Below are 20000 nucleotides of genomic sequence, written 5' to 3'. Positions count from 1 at the left end.
ATATATATATATATATATATATATATATATATATCGTGAGCTGAATATCGTGTATGGTATAAATATATATATATATATATATATATATATCGTGGTATGTATGTATGTATGTATGTATGTATGTATGTATGTATATCGTGAGCTGAATATCGTGTATGGTATCGTGAGATTAGTGTATCGCTAAAGCCCTAGTAACAGGACTAACCTGTAGTAAACACCCATGTGTAACAGGTCTAACCTGTAGTAAACACACATGACTAACCTGTAGTAAACACACATGACTAACCTGTAGTAAACACACATGACTAACCTGTAGTAAACACACATGACTAACCTGTAGTAAACACACATGACTAACCTGTAGTAAACACACATGACTAACCTGTAGTAAACACACATGTGTAACAGGTCTAACCTGTAGTAAACACACATGTGTAACAGGACTAACCTGTAGTAAACACACATGTGTAACAGGACTAACCTGTAGTAAACACACATGACTAACCTGTAGTAAACACACATGTGTAACAGGACTAACCTGTAGTAAACACACATGTGTAACAGGACTAACCTGTAGTAAACACACATGTGTAACAGGTCTAACCTGTAGTAAACACACATGTGTAACAGGACTAACCTGTAGTAAACACACATGTGTAACAGGACTAACCTGTAGTAAACACACATGTGTAACAGGTCTAACCTGTAGTAAACACACATGTGTAACAGGTCTAACCTGTAGTAAACACACATGTGTAACAGGTCTAACCTGTAGTAAACACACATGTGTAACAGGACTAACCTGTAGTAAACACACATGTGTAACAGGACTAACCTGTAGTAAACACACATGACTAACCTGTAGTAAACACACATGTGTAACAGGATCAACCTGTAGTAAAACACATGTGTAACAGGTCTAACCTGTAGTAAAACACACATGTGTAACAGGTCTAACCTGTAGTAAACACACATGTGTAACAGGTCTAACCTGTAGTAAACACATATTGTAACAGGTCTAACCTGTAGTAAACACACATGTGTAACAGGACTAACTTAGTAAACATGCAATATAACTAACCTGTAGTAAACACACATGTGTAACAGGACTAACAGGTCTAACCTGTAGTAAACACACACATGTGTAACAGGTCTAACCTGTAGTAAACACACATGTGTAACAGCTAACCTGTAGTAAACACACATGTGTAACAGGTCTAACCTGTAGTAAACACACATGTGTAACAGGTCTAACCTGTAGTAAACACACATGTGTAACAGGTCTAACCTGTAGTAAACACACATGTGTAACAGGACTAACCTGTAGTAAACACACATGTGTAACAGGTCTAACCTGTAGTAAACACACATGTGTAACAGGTCTAACCTGTAGTAAACACACATGTGTAACAGGACTAACCTGTAGTAAACACACATGTGTAACAGGACTAACCTGTAGTAAACACACATGTGTAACAGGTCTAACCTGTAGTAAACACACATGTGTAACAGGTCTAACCTGTAGTAAACACACATGTGTAACAGGACTAACCTGTAGTAAACACACATGTGTAACAGGACTAACCTGTAGTAAACACACATGTGTAACAGGACTAACCTGTAGTAAACACACATGTGTAACAGGACTAACCTGTAGTAAACACACATGACTAACCTGTAGTAAACACACATGTGTAACAGGACTAACCTGTAGTAAACACACATGACTAACCTGTAGTAAACACACATGTGTAACAGGACTAACCTGTAGTAAACACACATGTGTAACAGGACTAACCTGTAGTAAACACACATGTGTAACAGGACTAACCTGTAGTAAACACACATGTGTAACAGGTCTAACCTGTAGTAAACACACATGTGTAACAGGACTAACCTGTAGTAAACACACATGTGTAACAGGACTAACCTGTAGTAAACACACATGACTAACCTGTAGTAAACACACATGTGTAACAGGTCTAACCTGTAGTAAACACACATGTGTAACAGGTCTAACCTGTAGTAAACACACATGTGTAACAGGTCTAACCTGTAGTAAACACACATGTGTAACAGGTCTAACCTGTAGTAAACACACATGTGTAACAGGTCTAACCTGTAGTAAACACACATGTGTAACATGACTAACCTGTAGTAAACACACATGACTAACCTGTAGTAAACACCCATGTGTAACAGGTCTAACCTGTAGTAAACACACATGTGTAACAGGTCTAACCTGTAGTAAACACACATGTGTAACAGGACTAACCTGTAGTAAACACACATGTGTAACAGGTCTAACCTGTAGTAAACACACATGTGTAACAGGTCTAACCTGTAGTAAACACACATGTGTAACAGGTCTAACCTGTAGTAAACACACATGTGTAACAGGTCTAACCTGTAGTAAACACACATGTGTAACAGGTCTAACCTGTAGTAAAACAATGTACGGACTAACCTGTAGTAAACACACATGTGTAACAGGACTAACCTGTAGTAAACACCCATGTGTAACAGGACTAACCTGTAGTAAACACACATGTGTAACAGGACTAACCTGTAGTAAACACCCATGTGTAACAGGACTAACCTGTAGTAAACACACATGTGTAACAGGTCTAACCTGTAGTAAACACCCATGTGTAACAGGACTAACCTGTAGTAAACACCCATGTGTAACAGGACTAACCTGTAGTAAACACCCATGTGTAACAGGACTAACCTGTAGTAAACACCCATGTGTAACAGGACTAACCTGTAGTAAACACCCATGTGTAACAGGACTAACCTGTAGTAAACACCCATGTGTAACAGGACTAACCTGTAGTAAACACCCATGTGTAACAGGACTAACCTGTAGTAAACACCCATGTGTAACAGGACTAACCTGTAGTAAACACCCATGTGTAACAGGACTAACCTGTAGTAAACACCCATGTGTAACAGGACTAACCTGTAGTAAACACCCATGTGTAACAGGACTAACCTGTAGTAAACACCCATGTGTAACAGGACTAACCTGTAGTAAACACCCATGTGTAACAGGACTAACCTGTAGTAAACACCCATGTGTAACAGGACTAACCTGTAGTAAACACACATGTGTAACAGGACTAACCTGTAGTAAACACACATGACTAACCTGTAGTAAACACACATGACTAACCTGTAGTAAACACACATGTGTAACAGGACTAACCTGTAGTAAACACACATGTGTAACAGGACTAAGGTCTTCTTAATTTATAAGTTTCTTTATTTTACATCTGATGAAGATGTAACCTGATATCGAAACGTAATGCAACTTAAAAAATACAAATAAACTATAAATTAGGAAGACCTCTGGGTTGCACCGGTGATTTTTTTAATGTAATTTATTTACTCTCCAATATATTCATGTTTCAGACTCACATCCTAATAAATCACCATGTGACCTTTTACATACCTACCTTTACTCTTTATTTAATCAGTTTAAATTCTGTTTGGCCCTGATAATAACTACCGTTAACTACAGTAACTGATGAATGTCTTTCTGCCTCCCTCCCTGTCTGTCTGCCTGTCTGTCTGTCCAGAAGTGTCTGATGAAGGTGTTGAGTCTGAAGCAGATCCAGAGGCTCAGAAGACAGGTAACACACCTTCACTTCAATATAACTTTATTAATACTGTCAAATCTTAATGTGTCATAATATAATTTTAAAACTTTCACCCAGGAAACGTGTTTGCGTTCTTCGGGAGTGTTTTAGCAGTTTGAATAAAAACTGAACAATAAAAGAGAAGCTGCCATAACGCTGTCTCCTATAACGCTGTCTCCTCTGTGTCGACCCTTCACAATAAAAGCATTTCTCTGACAGGTTATGATATTCAGATGCTGTATGTTGACTGCTGGGCAGGACAGACCCAGAGACAGAGATTAGAAACAGAGAGTTAGGTCAGATGAGAACTGGAGGTTGTTGAGTCAGCTGGAGACTACTGTTGACAGACTTCATGTCTCTAGCTGATATTGCCATTGATAAATGACTGTAAGCAGTCTGTAATACGGTAGATATATGCAGATTAAAGAGCAGTGTTATTTAGAAAGTTAGGTAGTTTTCTATAAAAACATGACCATGTATTTTAGGCAGCTCTGACCTTCAGATCCAAACAAAGAAAGCTGAACTTGTTCTTCTCTCCACAGAAAAGGCCGCTGATGACTTCGCTGGTATGTTTCAACTTTCCTCTCCATCTCTACCTTTTTAATTCTGGTTCATGAGCATTAGGGCTGTAATGATACGCGACACTCAGACCCACAAACCTGTGTGTTGCGGAGTGAGAAGGCAGAATCGCTCCCAGGGTTATCCTTCCCGTCCAGATCCAGTGCTACCACATCTTTAAATGACTCTTACTATTAGTCGTTTTGGTGCCTTATCCACACAGCCACGAAACATCGTGATAGGACCCAAATTGTGGGTTTGATGTATCGTTACAGCCCTAATATGCATCCCTTTATCCCAGCAGCTCTGGTTTAAATCATGACTCAGCATAAAGCTTATGAGAGATGATTATGAACTGGGCCACAATCACATGAGCAGATTCATTTTCATAACTTTATTTCATTTATCAAACTAACAATGTGAATGCAAGCACACAATGTCCTGAAAGAAGATACTTCCCATCTAATCTTTTCTACTTTAAATGAACAGTCTCACTGTCGGTCATCAATGCATTTATTTTATCAGATATGAAGCTTCTACATCATGTTTTATCTTCTGTTTCTGAACCCTAAACATAACCCTGAAGGCTGAAACTAACCGTCACCATACCAGAGGATTAGAGAAAGTCAATTAGAGCCGTCAGACGCACAACTAGACTAGACTAACTTAGACCTCCATCCTCAGGAGAATTAAACACGCTTCAGTCTGACAATAACACGGACACAGACCATGGTCCTAATGCCATCAAATGACCTGAGTTGTTGTCCAATCAGAGCGCTGCGGGGCGGAGCCTGATGGCGGTAACTGCAGAGCGGCGTTTCAGCACTGGTACTACAACAGCAAGACAGGAAGCTGTCAGACCTTCCTGTACGGAGGCTGCCAAGGAAATAAGAACAACTACTTCACCGAGAAGGAGTGCATCGCTGCCTGCACAGGTCACACACACACAACCACACACACACACACACACACACACACACACACACACACACACACACACACACACACTGAAATATTTCCATATGTATATAATCAGGACTTAGCAAGCATATCTCCACCAGACTCCATGTAAATAATCTTTTAGTGACTCTAACTGCTGCTGAACATTAGTCCTGTAGGGTTACATTACAGCTTGGTTCTGGTTTAATACTGGACCAGTTTCATAGATTGTTGATCCATCAGACACTCAGACACACAAACATGGAGACAGAGTCCAGGTTGGAAGAATCCAAAGTCCCTGTTTATTAAAGTCGTGTCTCTTCTTGCAGTCCAAGTGCTTCCCTCCTCCAAGAAAGACGCTGATGATGATGATGATGAAGTTTCTGCAGAATACAGAGGTATGAAATCCTAAAGAAATGGCTAGTATCTATGTGGTAGAAACCTCAACAGTTGAGGAGTGTTTGTCCTGATGGTGGAGAGTAAATAAAACCAGTAGTAGTCATAATATATGTTTGTTCATATCAGGAACACACACACAAGAAATGCATACAAATGCTTCTGGTTTCAGAGGAAAGAAAAGACATGAATAAATAAAGAGGTTTATTCTGAAGCTTTATCTTATTATAGGGTTATACCCTAACCCCCCTAACCCTTACCCTTATCCCTGGGGGGTCAGGCTCAGGTTCCCTGAGAGCCACGATGAACATTAAGAATCACATCCAGAGACAGTCTTGTCTCTTACAGTTTGGTGGACATACAGCCCATTAGAAGTTCCTTAATTACAGAGTTCACCAAATCAACAAAGCTAATGTATTTAAAACCAGCTGGACAACAAGTACAAACTGGAACAGCCTAGAGAGAATACCAGTGGAGTAGGTTGTACATGTGTTTGTGTATTGTTATCGTTGTTTGGAATAGTAGTTGTTGTATTCTATGCTATCTATTATTTCTTGTATGGTCTGTATGTGAGGCTTAGATTAGCTGCTGTAACACTATCTAATCTAAATGGTGAATAATCAACTTCATTCTAAGTAGTAGCTTAGCATCAGCATGGGCCTTATTTATGTAATATACAATAAGATAATAATATAATATACAATAAGATAATGTACAATAAGATAACAATATAATATACAATAAGATAACAATATAATATACAATACTATAATATACAATAAGATAATAATATAATATACAATACTATAATATACAATAAGATAACAATATAATATACAATAAGATAACAATATAATATACAATACTATAATATACAATAAGATAATAATATAATATACAATAAGATAACAATATAATATACAATACTATAATATACAATAAGATAATAATATAATATACAATAAGATAATAATATAATATACAATAAGATAATATACAATAAGATAGCAATATAATATACAATAAGGTAATAATCACAACTGGGTTTCTCTAAAGTTTTTCTTCCTTTTCAACTTTTGTTTCGAGGTTTTTTTGGCAGTTTTTTTTAAAGATTTTTTTTCAAAGTCTTTGTTGCTTTTTCTGACATTTGTCACTTTTGATGTTTTTGTCACAAAAAAATAATCCATGCAGATGTGTCGTGTGACGTGTGTCCCCCCCCACCAACCTAATATTGAAAGTTAGATTTAAGTGTGTGTGTGTGTGTGTGTGTGTGTGTGTGTGTGTGTGTGTGTGTGGAAAGTTAGATTTAAAGCATTGTGTGTGTGTGTGTGTGTTGAAAGTTAGATTTAAAGCATTGTGTGTGTGTGTGTGTGTGTGTGTGTTGAAAGTTAGATTTAAAGCATTGTGTGTGTGTGTGTGTGTGTGTGTGTGTGTGTTGAAAGTTAGATTTAAAGCATTGTGTGTGTGTGTGTGTGTTGAAAGTTAGATTTAAAGCATTGTGTGTGTGTGTGTTGAAAGTTAGATTTAAAGCATTGTGTGTGTGTGTGTGTGTGTGTTGAAAGTTAGATTTAAAGCATTGTGTGTGTGTGTGTGTTGAAAGTTAGATTTAAAGCATTGAGTGAAGTGAGCCGGTTGGATGAATGGATGATCGTGTGTGTGTGGCTGCATGGTGACCTCTGACCCAGAACTGGACCAGCACTAAGTGTTGTGTGTGTGTGTAGATAGCTGCATGGTGACCTCTGACCCCGGGCCCTGCCGTGCTGCATTCCCCATGTTCTACTACGACAGCAGCACCTCCTCCTGCCAGATGTTCATGTATGGAGGTTGTCACGGCAACAACAACCGCTACAGCAGCGCGGAGGAGTGCCTGAGCCGCTGCAGCAACGGTAAAGAAACACTGCTAACACAGTGCTAACCTACAGCTGCTAACACACTGCTAACACACTGCTAACACACTGCTAACACACTGCTAACACACTGCTACCACACTGCTACCACACTGCTGACACACTGGCACCACACTGCTACCACACTGCTACCACACTGCTACCACACTGCTAACACACTGCTACCACACTGCTACCACACTGCTAACACACTGCTACCACACTGCTACCACACTGCTACCACACTGCTAACACACTGCTACCACACTGCTACCACACTGCTACCACACTGCTACCACACTGCTACCACACTGCTAACACACTGCTACACACTGCTACCACACTGCTACCACACTGCTACCACACTGCTACCACACTGCTACCACACTGCTACCACACTGCTACCACACTGCTAACACACTGCTAACACACTGCTAACACACTGCTACCACACTGCTAACACACTGCTAACACACTGCTAACACATGTGTTTTCTACCTTGTTCTCTCTCCAGCTTCCTTTGATGCTCATGGAAACCCTCGCAAACACCTGACTACAGGTGAGTTTCTCCTCTCAGATAGTACCACCTGACTACAGGTGAGTTTCTCCTCAGATAGTACCACCTGACTACAGGTGAGTTTCTCCTCTCAGATAGTACCACCTGACTACAGGTGAGTTTCTCCTCTCAGATAGTACCACCTGACTACAGGTGAGTTTCTTCTCCTCTCAGATAGTACCACCTGACTACAGGTGAGTTTCTCCTCTCAGATAGTACCACCTGACTACAGGTGAGTTTCTCAGGATCTCTACTGTAGAATTAGTGATGCACCGAAATGAAAATTCTTGGCCGAAACCGAAAAAAGAGGAAACCAAGACCGAAAACCGAAACTGAAACACCGAAAGAAATTAAGCCAATTATTAGTACCATTGCATTTATGGCTATGACTGTGTACTAACTTTACTAAAATCAAGGCATTGCAGTTGTATAAATTAATATTAAAGTTTAATTAAAAAAATATCTATCAGAAATATGGCTACAATCTGATAGTCACATACAGTATACAGTAGCCTAAGAACAGAATAGCTTACCTGTTGTTGTTGTTGGTATTTTTATTATTGTTATTATTATTATTATTATTATTATTATATATATATATATATATATTTTTTTTTTTTTTTGAGGCCCTTTCTTGCAGGATTTCCCTGAACATATCAGACAGCGAGGGTGCATGCCCCTCATCTGGTGCAGAGAGACCAGTCTTTGTTTCTGCGCTCTGATCTCCTCCTGCGCTGGGCGCCGCTCCGCGCGCGCTCCGTCTCCACGCTGGTTCTCTGCATCCATCGCGGCCTGGATCATTTCTCGTGCGCGCTGCTTTATTTCCTCATCCAAGTAATGGTCTTGATAACGCGGATCAAGTACAGTTGCGATGAAGTGCAGAGGATCCGAATAGATCTCACTAAACGTGTGCTGACAGACTCTAAGAGCACTTTTCATTGTTTTCACTCCGTGGTCCGTCTCAACCTCGTTGCCTAGGAGACGCTTTACAGGTGGAACGGGTACTGACACACGTGCAGGTCGCGGTTTCAGTTGGCGTCATCACAACATTTTCGGCCGTATTGTTTCGGTGATAAAAGTATTTAGGCCGAAAACCGGAAATATTCAGTGGCCGAATATTCGGTGCATCCCTAGTAGAATGATACCTGGGTATGATGTGTTCGATGACAGATGTTGATGTGTTGCCCCAGTGTTTAGTGTTGCCCCAGTGTTTAGTGTTGCCCCAGTGTTTAGTGTTACCCCAGTGTTTAGTGTTGCCCCAGTGTTTAGTGTTGCCCCAGTGTTTAGTGTTACCCCAGTGTTTAGTGTTGCCCCAGTGTTTAGTGTTACCCCAGTGTTTAGTGTTGCCCCAGTGTTTAGTGTTGCCCCAGTGTTTAGTGTTACCCCAGTGTTTAGTGTTGCCCCAGTGTTTAGTGTTGCCCCAGTGTTTAGTGTTACAGGTAGTGTTGCCCCAGTGTTTAGTGTTGCCCCAGTGTTTGTGTTACCCAGTGTTTAGTGTTGCCCCAGTGTTTAGTGTTGCCCCAGTGTTTGTGTTACCCCAGTGTTGTGTTGCCCCAGTGTTTAGTGTTACCCCAGTGTTTGTGTTGCCAGTGTTGTGTTGCCCCCAGTGTTTAGTGTTACCCCATGTTTGTGTTGCCAGTGTTAGTGTTACCCCAGTGTGTCATATACCCATTTAGTGTTGGTGTTAGTGTTACCCCAGGTTTAGTTGCCAGTGTTAGTGTTGCCCAGTGTTTAGTGTTACCCAGTGTTTAGTCTTCCAGTGTTTGTGTTACCCCAGTGTTAGTGTTGCCCCAGTGGTTTAGTGTTGCCCAGTGTTGTGTTACCCCGGTTTAGTTCCGAGGCGTCCGTTTAGTGTTGCCCCAGTGTTTAGTGTTACCCCAGGTTTAGTGTTGCCCAGTGTTTAGTGTTGCCCCAGTGTTTAGTGTTGCCCCAGTGTTTAGTGTGCCTCAGTGTTAGTGTTGCCCAGTGTTTAGTGTTGCCCAGTGTTATGTTCCCCACAGTGTTAGTGTGAGAGTGTGCCCAGGTAGTGTTGCCTCAGTGTTTAGTGTTGCCCCAGTGTTTAGTGTTGCCCAGTGTTTGTGTGTCGTTTTATGTTCTCCAGGTTTAGTGTTGCCCAGTGTTTAGTGTTGCCCCAGTGTTTAGTGTTGCCCCAGTGTTTAGTGTTGCCCCAGTGTTTAGTGTTACCCCAGTGTTTAGTGTTGCCCCAGTGTTTAGTGTTGCCCCAGTGTTAGTGTTGCCCAGTGTTTAGTGTTGCCCCAGTGTTTAGTGTTACCCCAGTGTTTAGTGTTACCCCAGTGTTTAGTGTTGCCCTGTTTAGTGTTGCCCCAGTGTTTAGTGTTGCCCCACAGTGTTTAGTGTTGCCCCACAGTGTTTAGTGTTGCCCCAGGTTTAGTGTTGCCCCAGTGTTTAGTGTTGGTTCCAGTGTTTAGTGTTGCCACAGTGTTTAGTGTTGCCCCAGTGTTTGTGTTGCCCCAGTGTTAGTGTTGCCCCAGTGTTTAGTGTTGCCTTAGTGTTTTAGTGTTCGTTGTGTTGCCCTGTGTGTTCCAGTGTTTATGTTACCCACAGGTTTAGTGTTACCCCAGTGTTTAGTGTTACCCCAGTGTTTAGTGTTGCCCCAGTGTTAGTGTGCAGTGTTTGTGTTGCCAGTTGGTGAGTGTGTTAATGGAGTGTGTGTGTTGCCCCAGTGTTTAGTGTTGCCAGGTTGTTGCCTGTTAGTGTTGCCAGTTGCGTGTGTGTTGCCACAGTGTTAGTGTCCCGGGCCCCAGTGAGTCCAGTGAGGTTGCCCCACAGTGTTTAGTGTTGCCCCAGTGTTTAGTGTTGCCCCAGTGTTAGTGTTGCGTGGGTCGAGGTCCCCCAAGTGTTTAGTGTTGCCCCAGTGTTTAGTGTTGCCCCAGTGTTTAGTGTTGCCCCACAGTGTTTAGTGTTACCCCAGTGTTGGTACCCCAGTGTTTAGTGTTGTTCCAGTGTTTAGTGTTACCCAGTGTTTAGTGTTACCCCAGTGTTTAGTGTTGCCCCAGGTGTTTTAGTGTTGCCCCAGTGTTTAGTGTTGCCCCAGTGTTTAGTGTTACCCCACAGTGTTTAGTGTTCCCGTGTTTAGTGTTACCCCAGTGTTTAGTGTTGCCCAGTGTTTAGTGTTGCCCAGTGTTTAGTGTTGCCCAGTGTTTAGTGTTGCCCCAGTGTTTAGTGTTGCCCCAGTGTTTAGTGTTCCCAGTGAGGTTGCCCCAGTGTTTAGTGTTCCCACAGGTAGTGCCCACAGTGTTTAGTGTTGCCCTAGTGTTTAGTGTTGCCCCAGTGTTTAGTGTTGCCCCACAGTGTTTAGGTGCCCCAGTGTTTAGTGTTGCCCCACAGTGTTTAGTGTTACCCCAGTGTTTAGTGTTACCCCAGTGTTTAGTGTTGCCCCAGTGTTTAGTGTTGCCCCAGTGTTTAGTGTTACCCCAGTGTTTAGTGTTGCCCCACAGTGTTTAGTGTTGCCCCAGTGTTTAGTGTTACCCCAGTGTTTAGTGTTGCCCCACAGTGTTTAGTGTTACCCCAGTGTTTAGTGTTGCCCCACAGTGTTTAGTGTTGCCCCACAGTGTTTAGTGTTGCCCCACAGTGTTTAGTGTTACCCCACAGTGTTTAGTGTTACCCCACAGTGTTTAGTGTTACCCCAGTGTTTAGTGTTACCCCAGTGTTTAGTGTTGCCCCAGTGTTTAGTGTTACCCTGTGTTTAGTGTTCCCCTGTGTTTAGTGTTGCCCCAGTGTTTAGTGTTGCCCCAGTGTTTAGTGTTGCCCCAGTGTTCAGTGTTTAGTGTTGCCCCAGTGTTTAGTGTTGCCCCAGTGTTTAGTGTTGCCCCAGGTTCCCGTTTAGTGTTACCCCAGTGTTTAGTGTTGCCCCAGTGTTTAGTGTTACCCCAGTGTTTAGTGTTCCCCAGTGTTTAGTGTTGCCCCAGTGTTTAAGTGTGTTTGCCCACAGTGTTTAGTGTTGCCCACAGTGTTTAGTGTTGCCCCAGTGTTTAGTGCGCCAGTGTTTAGTGTTGCCCCAGTGTTTAGTGTTGCCCCAGTGTTTAGTGTTACCCCAGTGTTTAGTGTTACCCCAGTGTTTAGTGTTGCCCCAGTGTTTAGTGTTGCCCCAGTGTTTAGTGTTACCCCAGTGTTTAGTGTGCCCCAGTGTTTAGTGTTGCCCCAGTGTTTAGTGTTACCCCAGTGTTTAGTGTTGCCCCACAGTGTTTAGTGTTGCCCCAGTGTTTAGTGTTGCCCCAGTGTTTAGTGTTGCCCCACAGTGTTTAGTGTTGCCCCACAGTGTTTAGTGTTACCCCAGTGTTTAGTGTTACCCCAGTGTTTAGTGCCCCCCAGTGTTTAGTGTTGCCCCACAGTGTTTAGTGTTGCCCCACAGTGTTTAGTGTTACCCCAGTGTTTAGTGTTACCCCAGTGTTTAGTGTTGCCCCAGTGTTTAGTGTTACCCCAGTGTTTAGTGTTGCCCCAGTGTTTAGTGTTGCCCCAGTGTTTAGTGTTACCCCAGTGTTTAGTGTTGCCCCAGTGTTTAGTGTTACCCCAGTGTTTAGTGTTGCCCCACAGTGTTTGATGACAGCTGTGTAAATGTCGATGACTCTAACATGATCTTCTTCTTCTTCTTCTCTCTCTCAGCTGTCTTCATGTTCGTCACTCTGGCAGCCGTCTCTGCTCTGCTGCTGGCGGCGCTCGGCGTCCTCACGCTGAGACGCCACCGTCTGTCCCGCAGCACGTCCCCTGCCAGGTAACACTCACCTGTCTCTTATTAAAGGTCCCATGACATGGTGCTCTTTGGATGCTTTTATATAGACCTTAGTGGTCCCCTAATACTGTATCTGAAGTCTCTTTTATATAGACCTTAGTGGTCCCCTAATACTGTATCTGAAGTCTCTTTTATATAGACCTTAGTGGTCCCCTAATACTGTATCTGAAGTCTCTTTTATATAGACCTTAGTGGTCCCCTAATACTGTATCTGAAGTCTCTTTTATATAGACCTTAGTGGCCCCTAATACTGTATCTGAAGTCTCTTTTATATAGACCTTAGTGGTCCCCTAATACTGTATCTGAAGTCTCTTTTATATAGACCTTAGTGGTCCCCTAATACTGTATCTGAAGTCTCTTTTATATAGGCCTTAGTGGTCCCCTAATACTGTATCTGAAGTCTCTTTTATATAGGCCTTAGTGGTCCCCTAATACTGTATCTGAAGTCTCTTTTATATAGACCTTAGTGGTCCCTTAATACTGTATCTGAAGTCTCTTTTTATATAGACCTTAGTGGTCCCCTAATACTGTATCTGAAGTCTCTTTTATATAGACCTTAGTGGTCCCCTAATACTGTATCTGAAGTCTCTTTTATATAGACCTTAGTGGTCCCCTAATACTGTATCTGAAGTCTCTTTTATATAGACCTTAGTGGTCCCCTAATACTGTATCTGAAGTCTCTTTTATATAGACCTTAGTGGTCCCCTAATACTGTATCTGAAGTCTCTTTTATATAGGCCTTAGTGGTCCCCTAATACTGTATCTGAAGTCTCTTTTATATAGGCCTTAGTGGTCCCCTGATACTGTATCTGAAGTCTCTTTTATATAGACCTTAGTGGTCCCCTAATACTGTATCTGAAGTCTCTTTTATATAGGCCTTAGTGGTCCCCTAATACTGTATCTGAAGTCTCTTTTATATAGACCTTAGTGGTCCCCTAATACTGTATCTGAAGTCTCTTTTATATAGGCCTTAGTGGTCCCCTAATACTGTATCTGAAGTCTCTTTTATATAGACCTTAGTGGTCCCCTAATACTGTATCTGAAGTCTCTTTTATATAGACCTTAGTGGTCCCCTAATACTGTATCTGAAGTCTCCTTTTATATAGGCCTTAGTGGTCCCCTAATACTGTATCTGAAGTCTCTTTTATATAGACCTTAGTGGTCCCCTAATACTGTATCTGAGGTCTCCTTTATATAGACCTTAGTGGTCCCCTAATACTGTATCTGAAGTCTCTTTTATATAGACCTTAGTGGTCCCCTAATACTGTATCTGAAGTCTCTTTTATATAGACCTTAGTGGTCCCCTAATACTGTATCTGAAGTCTCTTTTATATAGACCTTAGTGGTCCCCTAATACTGTATCTGAAGTCTCTTTTATATAGACCTTAGTGGTCCCCTAATACTGTATCTGAAGTCTCTTTTATATAGACCTTAGTGGTCCCCTAATACTGTATCTGAAGTCTCTTTTATATAGGCCTTAGTGGTCCCCTAATACTGTATCTGAAGTCTCTTTTATATAGACCTTAGTGGTCCCCTAATACTGTATCTGAAGTCTCTTTTATATAGACCTTAGTGGTCCCCTAATACTGTATCTGAAGTCTCTTTTATATAGACCTTAGTGGTCCCCTAATACTGTATCTGAAGTCTCTTTTATATAGACCTTAGTGGTCCCCTAATACTGTATCTGAAGTCTCTTTTATATAGGCCTTAGTGGTCCCCTAATACTGTATCTGAAGTCTCTTTTATATAGACCTTAGTGGTCCCCTAATACTGTATCTGAAGTCTCTTTTATATAGACCTTAGTGGTCCCCTAATACTGTATCTGAAGTCTCTTTTATATAGACCTTAGTGGTCCCCTAATACTGTATCTGAAGTCTCTTTTATATAGGCCTTAGTGGTCCCCAAATGTTGAAACCAAACTACACCGTTGATTCCACCACTGATGTAACGATGGTATTTGTGTCTCTCTGCAGTGATAAGGAGGAGCTGCTTCCTGAAGATGATCATTCTTCTCTGGAGTCTCTGAGCGCCCCGGGCAGCCCCAAACTGGACAATGCCTAAAATGAGGGGGGTCCACCCTGTGGGGTTAGGATTAGGGGTTCACCCCGGGGGTCCACATCTTTAACCCGCTATACTCTGGATTCTCTCTGCAGACAGAAGAGTTGTATGTGTCCTCTGTCCTCACTCGCTGCCTACGGTGATTCAATGATAAGTTAGGGAACACAAAGGATCCATTAAATCACTTTAAACTGTCATTTGAAGTCATTTATTACGTCTGTTTTCAGGGTCACACAGAATCTGCCCACACAGAACTTTCCTCAGATTTGAAACTTAAAAATAAAACTCTGAATGTCAAAACATCCAAACAGAAAAACAGTACGCTAAGTACTGCAGATTTCCTATTAAAGTTTATGGGGAAATGTAGCACCGTTTTTGCGATTTTCCTGAGAACCGCTAGCAAAGTCATAGCACAACATTCCTGATCACTCCGCATGTTTTGATGTATTTTTTGCGTGTGTGTTGGCAAAGCTGCGCGACTAGTAGTGTGACAAAAAATGTGGCCGAACATGAAGAACCAGAATATTAAGTATGACTAATAGTCAGTGTGCCGATGCAGGCTGCTACTGCGTCACATCGGCACACTGACTAAATCTAAACTCAGAATGTTAAAACATCTCCACAGAAAACGGTGAAATAGTCACGCTAAATTCTGCCGCTTTACATTCTGGATCAGCGCTGAAAACTGTAAGAACATGGGCAGATTCTGTTGGGCTCTGTTTATGAGTTAGGGAACAGAAATTAAGAATCAAGTTAGTTTAAACTGTCATTAGAAATCATTTCTTAAGTTAAAACTTGTGATTACTTTTAGTGTGGAGTTAATATAAAGTCTGTTTATAACGTTGTGTTAATGTTTAAAAGGTCACTTGTCTTTTTATATCTTCTGGGTGGGACAGTTCAATGTGTTTTTAATCAGTTTTACGCTGCCAGAGAGCAGAATATTAAAATCAGGGAGGGCAAACCGACGTCAGAGCTTTGAAGCAGCCAAGACATGGAGCCTTCGTTTCCCAGAATGCAACATGACTCGTTGGCTCCCCCTGCAGGCTGAAAACTACTGCCTCTTTCTGATATGTGATCCATTACTGATTTATTGATTTATTAAAGGGGAGACACACACACACACACACACACACACACAGTGACAAACATGCAGCAGCTTTTATTTAGTAGTAAATCAGACACTCTTTAAGGATCCAACTCGGGATTTTAATAATCCATATCGTATCATTCTAACCTTAGGAAACACTCCCATCTTTGATTTTAGGATTAAAGGGATCCAACAGCTGTCGCTTGTTGTTGTTGTTGTTGTTGTTGTTTTTCAGATTCTGATGCAGAGTTTAAATCTAAAGTTAGATTGTGTTTTATTGATCGTCATTGATGTGATCAGTTTTACAGCTCTCTGTTCTGTGATTAATGATTTAAGACGATGTAATGATGGGGTTGATGTATTTGAAACTATCAATAAACTTTAACACCTTTTACTTGTTTTAATGTTATCTTTATCATCTGTCTGTCTACCTGTCTCTCTGTCTCTGTCTGTTTCTCTCTCTCCGTCTGTCTACCTGTCTTTGTCTGTCTCTGCCTGTCTCTGTCTGTCTGCCTTTCTGTCTCTCTCTGTCTGTCTGTCTGTCCATCTGTATCTCTGTCTGTCTGTCTGTCTTTATCAGTCTGTCTGTCACTGAAAAAACTCAGATTTTAATGTTGGGAGATAAACGTGCTGACATCTTATTTATTGTACAAAGCTTCATATTAAAATGTAAAAAACATATAGACAGACAGACAGACAGACGGGGCTATAAGAGTCATACAGACAGACAGACTGGGCTATACGGCTGAAATTCATTCATAAAGCGCAGGAATGTGGGCTGAAAATACTGTTGCGAAATCCCATATAAACGCTACGTCATCGTCGTGCGACCTTCCAGGAAGTAGGACTGCGAGCTGGAGCCGTGCGGTAGATGATGTCGTTAAAGAAGAGAAACGGGACCTTTAAACACCGAACACCGTGAGAATCACCGACCGAGGCCACCGGGGCACCGGTAGAGGAGACGAGCCACAGTCCGGGACCCAGTTAGATGCTGTAAGTTTACCGGTTTCATCCCTTTTAAAGCGCTGCGGAGATCTTTAGCTAGCGGCTAGGTTAGCATGCTAACATGCCGAGTCACGGGTGTTTGTGTCCCTGAAACAGCCCATAATGTCCGCACGGTCCCCGGGAACCACGCACACTGTCCCCGGGACACACATGGGCAGTCCCCGGGACACACGCACCTTTAATCAGAACTGACCGTTAGCACGTTAGCGCCTGTTAGCACGTTAGCGCCTGTTAGCACGTTAGCCATCCTGTTTGTGTTGTGGTTCCCTGTTAGCAAAACATGCTAACCGAGAAGGTAACAGCTGCTAAACTCGTGATGATAATAATGTTTCACCTTGAAAAAACTTTATTGACACTTCATACAGTGAACAATAAAGCTACATCTTTAACAAGACAAGTACATTATAACCCGGATGTACTGCAGTAACAATACTAAAGTGTGTGTGTGTGTGTGTGTGTGTGTGTGTGTGTGCGCGCGCGCGCGCGCGCGTCTCTTTGTGTGTGTGTGTGTCTCTGTGTGTTTGTGTATCTCTGTGTGGTGTGTGTGTGTGTCTCTGTGTGTGCGTGTGTCATATTGTGTACGTCTGCCTGCCTACCTGTCTGTCTGCCTGCCTGTCTGTCTCTCAGGTGGTCATGGCTGAGCGGAGGGTGGAGTGTACGTGGAAGAGACACATCTCGGAGCAGCTGAAGCTCAGAGACCGAGTCCAGAGACAGGCCTTCGAGGAGATCATCCACCAGTGTGAGTCTCTCTCAGCCAATCACAGGGTCTGTTTACAGTAACTCACAGACACACAGCCAATCACAGCGTCTGTTTACAGTAACACACAGCCAATCACAGCGTCTGTTTACAGTAACTCACAGACACACAGCCAATCACAGGGTCTGTTTACAGTAACTCACAGACACACAGCCAATCACAGGGTCTGTTTACAGTAACTCACAAACACTCAGCCAATCACAGGGTCTGTTTACAGTAACTCACAGACACACAGCCAATCACAGCGTCTGTTTACAGTAACTCACAGACACACAGCCAATCACAGGGTCTGTTTACAGTAACTCACAAACACTCAGCCAATCACAGGGTCTGTTTACAGTAACTCACAAACACTCAGCCAATCACAGGGTCTGTTTACAGTAACTCACAGACACACAGCCAATCACAGGGTCTGTTTACAGTAACTCACAGACACACAGCCAATCACAGGGTCTGTTTACAGTAACACACAGCCAATCACAGCGTCTGTTTACAGTAACACACAGCCAATCACAGCGTCTGTTTACAGTAACTCACAGACACACAGCCAATCACAGGGTCTGTTTACAGTAACTCACAGACACACAGCCAATCACAGCGTCTGTTTACAGTAACTCACAAACACACAGCCAATCACAGGGTCTGTTTACAGTAACTCACAGACACACAGCCAATCACAGGGTCTGTTTACAGTAACTCACAGACACACAGCCAATCACAGGGTCTGTTTACAGTAACTCACAGACACACAGCCAATCACAGCGTCTGTTTACAGTAACTCACACTCAGCCAATCACAGGGTCTGTTTACAGTAACTCACACTCAGCCAATCACAGGGTCTATACCAGACCTGAAATAAGACCAGTACACTATACCAGACCTGAAATAAGACCAGTACACTATACCAGACCTGATATAAGACCTGTACACTATACCAGACCTGAAATAAGACCAGTACACTATACCAGACCTTATATAAGACCAGTACACTATACCAGACCTGAAATAAGACCAGTACACTATACCAGACCTTATATAAGACCAGTACACTATACCAGACCTTATATAAGACCAGTACACTATACCAGACCTGATATAAGACCTGTACACTACACCAGACCTGAAATAAGACCAGTACACTATACCAGACCTTATATAAGACCAGTACACTATACCAGACCTGATATAAGACCAGTACACTATACCAGACATGTAGAAGTCTCAGAGAGACAGACAGGTTAATGATGTGTGTCTCTCTCTCTGTCAGATAACCGACTGCTGGAGAAGTCAGACCTGCAGGCTGTCCTATCAGAGAGATACCAGACAGACAAGTATGACGTCCAGAGGGGACACGAGGCCGGGTGAGTCCTCCACCTTTCTGGTGTCCTTAAAATGTCTCTGGACCCCAGGAAGACTAGCTGGTCGTCAAGGCGTCAGCTCATTGTGATCCTTAATAAACTAAAGTCTCCTAACATGTGTCCTAACATGTGTCCTAACATGTCTCCTAACATGTGTCCTAACATGTCTCCTAACATGTGTCCCTGTCTTGTGTCCCAGGTCGGGGACAGACTCCAGTCGTAGTGATGCCCTGCAGCAGGAGATGTCTCAGATGAGAATCCGACACCAGGAGGAGCTGACGGAGCTGCACAAGAAACGGGGAGAGGTCAGTCAGTAGCTGGATCCCCTCTAACCACGACCACACTGTAGCTGTATCCCCTCTAACCACGACCTGGCCGTAGCTGTATCCCCTCTAACCCCGACCACACTGTAGCTGTATCCCCTCTAACCACGACCACGCCTCTAACCACGACCACGCCTCTAACCACCACGCCTCTAACCACGACCTGGCCGTAGCTGTATCCCCTCTAACCACGACCTGGCCGTAGCTGTATCCCCTCTAACCACGACCTGGCGTAGCTGTATCCCCTCTAACCACGTAGCTGTATCCCCTCTAACCACGCGTAGCTGTATCCCCTCTAACCACGACCACGCTGTAGCTGTATCCCCTCTAACCACGACCACACTGTAGCTGTATCCCCTCTAACCACGACCACGCCTCTAACCACGACCTGGCCGTAGCTGTATCCCCTCTAACCCCGACCTGGCCGTAGCTGTATCCCCTCTAACCCCAACACACTGTAGCTGTATCCCTCTAACCACCACCCACGCTCTAACCACCTACGCCACTTAACCACACGCCTCTAACCACGACCACGCCTCTAACCACGACCTGGCCGTAGCTGTATCCCCTCTAACCACGACCTCACCGTAGCTGGATCCCCTCTAACCACGACCTGGCCGTAGCTGTATCCCCTCTAACCACGTAGCTGTATCCCCTCTAACCACGACGTAGCTGTATCCCCTCTA

The 20000-nt window shown here is 42.9% G+C and overlaps 2 protein-coding genes and 4 long non-coding RNA genes across 9 annotated transcripts in view; 4 read left to right on the top strand and 2 right to left on the bottom strand.

The window, feature by feature from the left end:
* Nucleotides 1–16265, top strand: part of spint2 (serine peptidase inhibitor, Kunitz type, 2) — a 34502-nt gene extending 18237 nt beyond the window's left edge. Inside the window, exons 4-11 of the mRNA XM_039777012.1 lie at nt 3582–3635; nt 4184–4207; nt 4973–5134; nt 5468–5536; nt 7256–7420; nt 7935–7979; nt 12600–12708; nt 14700–16265. Coding sequence (XP_039632946.1) covers nt 3582–3635; nt 4184–4207; nt 4973–5134; nt 5468–5536; nt 7256–7420; nt 7935–7979; nt 12600–12708; nt 14700–14787 — 716 coding nt within the window. The 3' untranslated portion in view covers nt 14788–16265. The remainder of the gene's footprint in view (nt 1–3581; nt 3636–4183; nt 4208–4972; nt 5135–5467; nt 5537–7255; nt 7421–7934; nt 7980–12599; nt 12709–14699) is intronic.
* On the top strand, nt 359–1957 carry LOC120544051. 2 transcript variants are annotated; one of them, XR_005636433.1, is made up of 6 exons: nt 359–399; nt 442–687; nt 796–876; nt 1414–1503; nt 1546–1848; nt 1891–1957. It is a non-coding gene; the product is annotated as an uncharacterized LOC120544051 (long non-coding RNA). The 2 variants fall into 2 exon arrangements; XR_005636432.1 differs by having other exon boundaries at nt 361–687.
* On the bottom strand, nt 1486–2264 carry LOC120544096. 2 transcript variants are annotated; one of them, XR_005636454.1, is made up of 4 exons: nt 2210–2264; nt 1955–2119; nt 1733–1864; nt 1486–1519 (listed from the first exon to the last, which is right to left on the bottom strand). It is a non-coding gene; the product is annotated as an uncharacterized LOC120544096 (long non-coding RNA). The 2 variants fall into 2 exon arrangements; XR_005636450.1 differs by having other exon boundaries at nt 2177–2258.
* LOC120544125 lies at nt 2348–3238 on the bottom strand. The gene is made up of 3 exons (XR_005636461.1): nt 3152–3238; nt 2534–2566; nt 2348–2440 (listed from the first exon to the last, which is right to left on the bottom strand). It is a non-coding gene; the product is annotated as an uncharacterized LOC120544125 (long non-coding RNA).
* Nucleotides 9830–10815, top strand: LOC120544086. Its single transcript, XR_005636446.1, has 3 exons — nt 9830–9857; nt 10305–10332; nt 10755–10815. It is a non-coding gene; the product is annotated as an uncharacterized LOC120544086 (long non-coding RNA).
* Nucleotides 16266–16694: 429 nt separating the features above from the next.
* Nucleotides 16695–20000, top strand: part of atg16l1 (ATG16 autophagy related 16-like 1 (S. cerevisiae)) — a 30557-nt gene continuing 27251 nt past the window's right edge. For both annotated transcript variants that reach the window (XM_039776983.1, XM_039776975.1), the window contains exons 1-4: nt 16695–16864; nt 17504–17615; nt 18901–18994; nt 19191–19296. In XM_039776983.1, coding sequence (XP_039632917.1) covers nt 17510–17615; nt 18901–18994; nt 19191–19296 — 306 coding nt within the window. In that variant the 5' untranslated portion in view covers nt 16695–16864; nt 17504–17509. The remainder of the gene's footprint in view (nt 16865–17503; nt 17616–18900; nt 18995–19190; nt 19297–20000) is intronic.

Source organism: Perca fluviatilis, chromosome 2 (assembly GCF_010015445.1).
Source record: "Perca fluviatilis chromosome 2, GENO_Pfluv_1.0, whole genome shotgun sequence".
In the NCBI taxonomy this organism is placed as follows: domain Eukaryota; kingdom Metazoa; phylum Chordata; class Actinopteri; order Perciformes; family Percidae; genus Perca; species Perca fluviatilis.
Note: the sequence above shows the minus strand (reverse complement) of the source record. Positions and strands in the feature narration are given on the sequence as shown.